The sequence below is a fragment of the Suricata suricatta genome, chromosome 4 (assembly GCF_006229205.1).
Source record: "Suricata suricatta isolate VVHF042 chromosome 4, meerkat_22Aug2017_6uvM2_HiC, whole genome shotgun sequence".
NCBI classification, from domain to species: domain Eukaryota; kingdom Metazoa; phylum Chordata; class Mammalia; order Carnivora; family Herpestidae; genus Suricata; species Suricata suricatta.
The window spans coordinates 722,526-729,511 of record NC_043703.1 but is presented as its reverse complement, the minus strand read 5'-3'; the positions used below and the strand labels follow the sequence as shown (position 1 = coordinate 729,511).

The 6,986-nt window shown below is 52.8% G+C and overlaps 1 protein-coding gene across 1 annotated transcript in view; it reads left to right on the top strand.

The window, feature by feature from the left end:
• Nucleotides 1–4: 4 nt before the first annotated feature.
• Nucleotides 5–6,986, top strand: part of CUL4A (cullin 4A) — a gene marked incomplete at its 5' end in the record, with an annotated part of 38,782 nt that continues 31,800 nt past the window's right edge. The window contains 2 exons of the mRNA XM_029938390.1: nucleotides 5–241; nucleotides 433–489. Of these exons, the coding sequence (XP_029794250.1) occupies nucleotides 5–241; nucleotides 433–489 (294 nt within the window). The remainder of the gene's footprint in view (nucleotides 242–432; nucleotides 490–6,986) is intronic.

Here is a 6,986-nt window from a genome sequence, read left to right as displayed (position 1 = left end):
GGCGCCTCCGACCTGCGTGCGCTGCCCGCCCGGGGCTCGCTCGCGGAGGCGGAGGCGGAGAGGGGCTCCCGGCGGCTTCCTCGCGGAAGCACGGCCCGCCTCACTCGGGCTCTCCGGACCCACAGACAGACCCCGACTGCCGGACAACTACACGCAGGACACTTGGCAGAAGCTCCACGAGGCGGTGAGAGCCGTGCAGAGCAGCACCTCCATCAGGTACAACCTGGAAGAGCTGTACCAGGTGAGGCTCCGCCGGGGGCGGGCGGGGCGCGCCGTGTGACCGCACTTTTCTGCCGAGAGCCCCGGACCCGGCGGGGCTGCCGTCCCGCCTCACTCCCTTGGGTGCTGTCACGGTTGTGTAGGTAACACACTGATCCAGGGCCAGGAAGTGTGGTGCAGACGCGGATCGTGTGGTCCTCGGTGTTGTTTCAGATCGGAAGTGAGGGAAGTACTCGGAACGCGAGCGTCTACAAGCCATCTACAAGAACAGTAAGAGCCCTGCGCCGCCCCGTCCCCCCGAGGCGGTGCTTTGGTTCTTGGTGGTTGTGGGATTTTTCCTTTCAGGCTGCCTGCAAAGATCAAGTCATGCCATTTCGGGAGAAAGCTGTGTTTCCAAGAGCCACACGACTGTGGTAACTTTCCAGCTATGCAACGACTTCTTATAACTTGGTTGTTGCATAAAACACTTACTACACTTCTTGTTCACATAGATTTGTTTTCTCGTTTTGTTTTGTGGTTGCTGCAGTTAAGACATGGAGACAGTTTGTTATGTTTCATCTAACGTACTTTTGTTTTTCTTTTATGTTTTTAACAAACATTTTGTTTTATGTTTTTAACAAAAAATGGTCAGAAGTACACGTTACTACTGGTACATCCTATTAATAAGGACGCTGGCTTTTTGACTTTCTATTGGTAAAGAATGGCACTCGTTAATTAGTTGTCTACATTTTAGGTAACAACACGATACCACGATTATTATTAAGAGACTTGAGTTAAGAATTTTTTTCTGTTTGCATGAGTGATTACATTATAAAAATCATGGGGATTACAAAAAAGTACAAAGAGGAAAATTAAACCACCTATGTTCCCGTTGTCCAAAGATTACTTTTGACAGTTCGATGGACACATGTCTCTCTTTGTTTAAACTATCGTGAGTTTGTTATATTTTTGGATCAACTTTATTAAGGTGTAATTTACATATAATATGTGCTTCAGTAAATTTTATACTGAGGTGTAAATGCCGCACCACAGTCAAGATGTAGAATGTTTCCACACAAAAGCGCTCAGGTCTCTGCCGCGCCGCACTGCCTGCAGACCGCTGCTCTCTGCTGGCGGACTCCGCTGGCCTGCATCTCGCTTAAGCGAACCGTGTGTGCCCCGCCTAGAACAGTGCCTGGGGGTGTCCTGCCCCTTGTGACGGTGACTCGTTTCCTGGTTGCTGAGCAGTGGGAGCGCCCCCGTCTCACCGGCTGCCAGATGGTTGGGCCTCCAGGTTGAGGTTGTTATGCATACAGCTGCTATGAACATTAGCGAAGTCTTGTGTGGACGTGTGTGTCGTTCACCTTGAGTAGACATTGCGAAGTAGAGTCTCAGAACTTTTTAAGGCCTTTCATGGTTTCAGAGTGGCTGTACTACTTTTTGTTTTTTTAAGTTTTCGATAGAGAGCTCATACATGCACGCGTGCTTAACTTGCAGGGGAGAGCAGAGAGAGGGAGAGAGAGAATCCCAGGCAGGCTCTGCACTCAGTGTGGAGCTGGACGTGGGACTCGATCTCAGGAACTGTGAGATTGTGACCTGAACCAGAGTCAAGAGTGGGCCACTTAACCAGCTGGCCCCTCAGGCGCCCGAGTGCCATTCTGTGTCTGTACCAGCAAGTGCGGGGAGCTCCAGGTGTTCTGTGGCCTTGCTAACACGTGGTGTAATCAGTCTTTTTGATTTTAGCCACTTGAGTGCTTGTGCAGTGGTCTTTTGTATTTCCATGTGAGTTTTAGAACATTTGCCAATTTCTACAAAAAAGCCTACTACGATTTGGGTCAGGATCATGTTGAACTCCAGATCGGTGTGGGGGAAGTTGGTGTCCGGACAGCACCACAGCTGCCAGCTGATCCCAAGGGACAGTTCTCTGCCTTGTCTTCCTTCTTTTCTCTCGGCAGTGCCTTCTAGTTCTGGTATGTAGGTCCACTGGAGCTTTTGTGACTTTTAGCCCTAAGCATTTCTTTCTTTTTTGTTTTTTTTGATGTTTATTTTTGAGAGAGAGAGAGACACAGAATGAGAGTGAGGGAGGGGCAGAGAGAGAAAGATAGAATCCAAAGCAGGCTTCAGACTCTGAGCCGTCAGCACGACACGGGGCTCGAACCCACGAACTGTGAGATCGTGGCCTGAGCCCAAGTCTGACCTTTAACCAACTGAGCCACCCAGGCGCCCCAAATATTTCATGTTTTTAGTGATATTATAAGTAATGGTTTTAAATCTTGGTTCTTGCTGGTGTGTAGAAGTAGAGACTATGTTTATACGTTGATCTAGCATACTGCTCTCTAACTCACCTCGCTTCCAGTGGCTTGTGGACTCCGTCAGATTTTCTACATAGACAGTCATGTCACCTATGAACAGAGATAAGGGGTAGTTTTACTTCTTTCTAATCTGCATGCCTTTTAATTCCTTTTCTTACGTCAGTGCACTGTTCAGACCACCAGAGTGACGATGTGCAGAAGCGATAAAAGCAGGGACTCTTGTTTGGTTCCTGATCTTGGTGGGGAAAGCCTTCTTCAGTCTATCATCGTGGAGTGTGATTGGCCGTGGGCTTTCAGAAAGTGCCCGTCGTCAGGTTGAGGATGCTCCTTTCCGTTCCTAGTCTGCTGAGAGATTACCAGAAGTACATGGAACCGGTGGGGTGATCGCACGAAGTTTGTTTTTTTAGTTTATTGCATTGATTGACTTTTCAGATCGTAAGCCGATTTTGCAGGCTCCGGATAAATCTTTTCATTTTCTAGAAGAGTTTGTATAGAATTGGTATTACTTTCCCCTAAATGTTTGAGAGAGTTCCTGGTGCAGCCACCATGGCTCCCTCTGGAGAGATCGTAAACTACGGATGTCCTTGGAGGGTGGAGAACTCTTCAGGTCGTTCATGCCTTCAAGTTGGCTGATCTTCCGCGGCGTCTACTCTGCCAGTGGTGCCATCTGGTGAAAGTTTCGTTCTGCGCACTGTTTTTGTCTCCGGGGGCTCAGTTTGAGTCTTTCCGCCATCTTTCCAGTCACTGCATAACCTCTGGACGGAGGGGATGTAGTTACACCAGCTGTTTCCACCTGTCTGTCTTCTGGTTCTTTCCTGTCAGCTCCAGGCTGCTGTTGACTGCGTTTTCTCCCCATCAGGGTTGTGTTTTTCTACTTCTTTGCACATCTGATAACCTTTGATTGACTGTCAGATGCTGTGAGTCTTGATTTGTGTGGTAGATATTTTTGTATTTCTAGAAATACTCTGGAGTTTCATCCTGGACATGTTAAATTATTTGGAAACCATTTGATCTGTTAGAGGCCTGCTGTTAAGGTTAGTCAGGGGGGACTAGAACGGTATTTTCTCCGGGGCTCAGCACCCCCGACTGAGTGTTCAGGGCCAGTGTCTCAATGGCTCTCCAGTTGGCTCGTAGGAAGGTGCTCTTCCAGGTCCCGTGTGGGCACCAGACACCGCTGTCCCTTGCCCCGTCCTCGGCAGGTTGTTCGGACACAGGTGCCGAGTCCTCGAAGGGGGACCCTTGACCCGTCCTTGCCCGTCTGCGGCTGCACATCTTCCCTGCAGGCCTCTGTCCCGGAGACGAGCCTCCGCTCCTGGCACCCGCTCCACAGCCTGGAAGCAGGGTGGGGAGTCGGGGTGTGCGCCCTCGTTTCCCTCCCCGAGACCGCGGTCGCTCCCGGCCCAGCGTGTGAGCGTGGCGCCTCGCGAACCATCTCCCGCGTTCTGTGCGGCGTGTGGCTCATCCAGGCAGCAGGGCTAACCCGCTCCTCTTGTTGCGTCTCCAGAAGCCGGAGCGCCGTCGAGCACCTGAACTCCCGTAGGGTTATTGGTTTAATACAGTGTGCTGTCTTCAGCCAGGTTTCGTCACTCTTCTTGTCCTGGAGATTCGACCATCTGGGGTCGCTTGCCTGTCATTTTTCGTAGAAGGATGTTGCCATACCTTTTACCCAGCAGTGCGTTTCCTAACAGCCACCGTACGCGTTACTATAAACGCGTACGTCCAGATGTCCTGGGTGTCCGTGTGCATCTTGACCCCCTGAGGGCTAGGGGTGCTCCCCCCCCCCCCCCCCCAGTGGAATCGCCCATTCCATGGGGCATCCCTGGAGGCGGGGCAGTGGAGAGCAGTTGATTGACTTATGGCAGGGCAGGGGAGCAGGCGGGCTCCTGACCACTCACGGAGAGGTGCCCGGACTGCAGGTCCCTCTCCAGGGAATACGGTGCTCAGACCTCTCGCAAGCGTCCGGGACGGAAACTGTAAGTGATGTCATCGTGGAGATACTGAACGCTGGCTTTGTTCTCATCTTAAGCTACAGGAGTCCGTGCCCTTGCTCATCGTTCTAAGCACATCGGAGCTTTTGCTGAGATGGTGCAGTAAATGCTTTGTGAGGAGTTTTATGTGAAAGTGACAATTCTCACCGAAGTATGAAAGTTTTGAGGGAGTTTTGTGTCTGTCTGTGTCTGTTTTTTAGGAGGTTTCAGGATGATTTGAAGGAGAAGCTCTTGTTTTGGTATTGAATAGTCTTCCCAAAGTGGGGTTTCTTCTCTCCCCTTCAAGGCATCCCTCACTGTGCGGACACTGGGAGGCCTCCCTGGAAGCGCAGTCAGGTCCTGCGCGGCTGCTTAGTCCCCTGTGGTCTCTGCGTGAGAGGGGGCTTCAAAGTGTGGGGAGCGGACAGTCTGCACGGACACCTACCCGTCCACCCTGCGCTCCGACAGAGCCAGGGGGAGGAGACTTTGGATGCGAAGATTTTTTCTGTTTTTAAAGACCTGAGTTTAAATATGGAATTCCCACCTGCGGAAGAAGGTTTATCTTGTGTGTCTCCTACCTATGCGTCTTAGTCCTGGTCGCCACATGGTGGATGACAGATAACTGAAGTCTGCGTTTTCGAGAGGGGTTTCAGAGAAGGACTAAGTGTTGATTTCGGGCACTTTTGATGCCCAGAAACAAAGCATGGGGGGCTGGCTGTCCTGAGGAGAGCGGTGCTGTTCTGATCACGGACTGAGGGCCCGAAGTCCTCCTGCTCGGTGATGATTTGGTGAAGGAGAACGTGGGGTTAGGTACTCAGTGTTCTAAGAGGATGGCTCAACCTGATTAGACAGATCAGAAAGAGGAGCCGAGAGCCACAGAGGGGAAGGAGGAGCAGACACACACAGACACACTGTGTGATGGCCATGATGGCCAGTCTGAGAAGTCACAAGCTAACCAGCAATTAATCAATACGGATGCTACTCAGAAACAGAGAAGAATATCCAAACTCAGAGCTCTTCAGCTTAATAGAAAGGATTTCGTAGATCAGCAGTTCTGACGCTCAGTGCGATTCGTGGTCTGCCTTCAGTAGTTTACTGTGAGCATCTGGGAGCTTGGCGTGTCCTGCGTGGTCAGGGTCGGTCCTGCAGCCCACGCTGCCCCCGTCCAGGTGACGTAAGATCCCTCTCGAACATATCCTCCCACTCAGAGCTGAGCTCTGACTTAGCTTATACGTCGTTCTGTACTCGTTTCTTACAGGCAGGAACCCAGGGCGTAGAGCCCGATTAGCACCTTCTTCGGAGCAGTGAGCTCATCACTGTTCAGCGGGCCGCCATTGAGGGCGTGGGGTGTCTGCCTTCAAGACCAAGTACTGCTTACCCAGGGGCCGTCGCTGCCCCCCACGCACCCAGAAGTGTGCCAGGAGGGCGCTGCGCTGGCCTCCAGCTGTGAGGTGTGGGTTCTGCCGTGGCCCTGGCAAGCCTTCTCTGTAGGCTTGGCCCAGGGGTGATTTTCCCCAGGGCTGGGGGCTGCCTCTCGCTTTCCCTTCATCTACGTAAATAGGTGCTCCTAGTACCTGCCGGCCTTTCTCCTTTACGATTTCTCACACTACGGTACCCTTCACTCCTTTTTCTCCCTGATCTCAGCTGTGGCCTTCGAGGCCTTTACACGAAACAGATCACCTTCCAGAACCGTGGGCTCTCATTTCATTGGTGCTCTGAGTTCTCCCCACCCCGCAGGTCGCTTCAACGCCCAGCACTCAGGGCCCTGCGCACTGCGGGCTTCGGCTCCACCCCGCAGAAGGACCGGGTCTGGTCTGCCGCCCGCACCCCTCTGATCTGGCTTCAGGGCCCTTGTCTGTCCCCGCACAGACAGCAGCCTGGGGAGGGCTTGGGCGTGGACGCCTGGCTGACTGAGATTAGAGAGCTGCGCCTGGGCTGTTCGGACCGCCGGCCTCCCCGGGGCTGAGTGGAGGCGAGGAGGACCCTTCGCAACCACATGGCCGCTTCTCCCCTGTCTGTCATTGTCGGATTAATTGAATTCCTTTGTCCGCTGCACCTCTTACACACGCGAGGGCTAACGTGAAACACACCCTACCCGTAGACTTCCTGCACGTGGGGCGGGAGGCGGGGCTCCCTGCCCCCCCCCAGGGGTCCCTGTGCCCCCGGGCGGGGCTCCGGCCCCAGCACTCGTTCTGGGGAGGGGGCTTGGATGTTACAGTGCTCCTGTCACTGAAAGGCAGCCAGGGGCCCTGCCAGGGCCGCACTGTCCTGAGTGAGGGTGCCCATGTAACATGAAGACACCAGCAGTGACTCAGCAAAAGACACGGAGAAAGGACAGCGCCTGCAGCAAACCTGTCTACGCCAGGGTTTGGCTGGTGCTTCCAAGAGGCCCCAGGTTCTCAGTTTTAAAAACAGATCTTCAGTGCGCTTCATGTAAATAGCAAACATGTGCTAAATAGGACCTAGGTGAGAAAAGGTGTTACAAACCAGCAGTGACAGCCTGTCACAA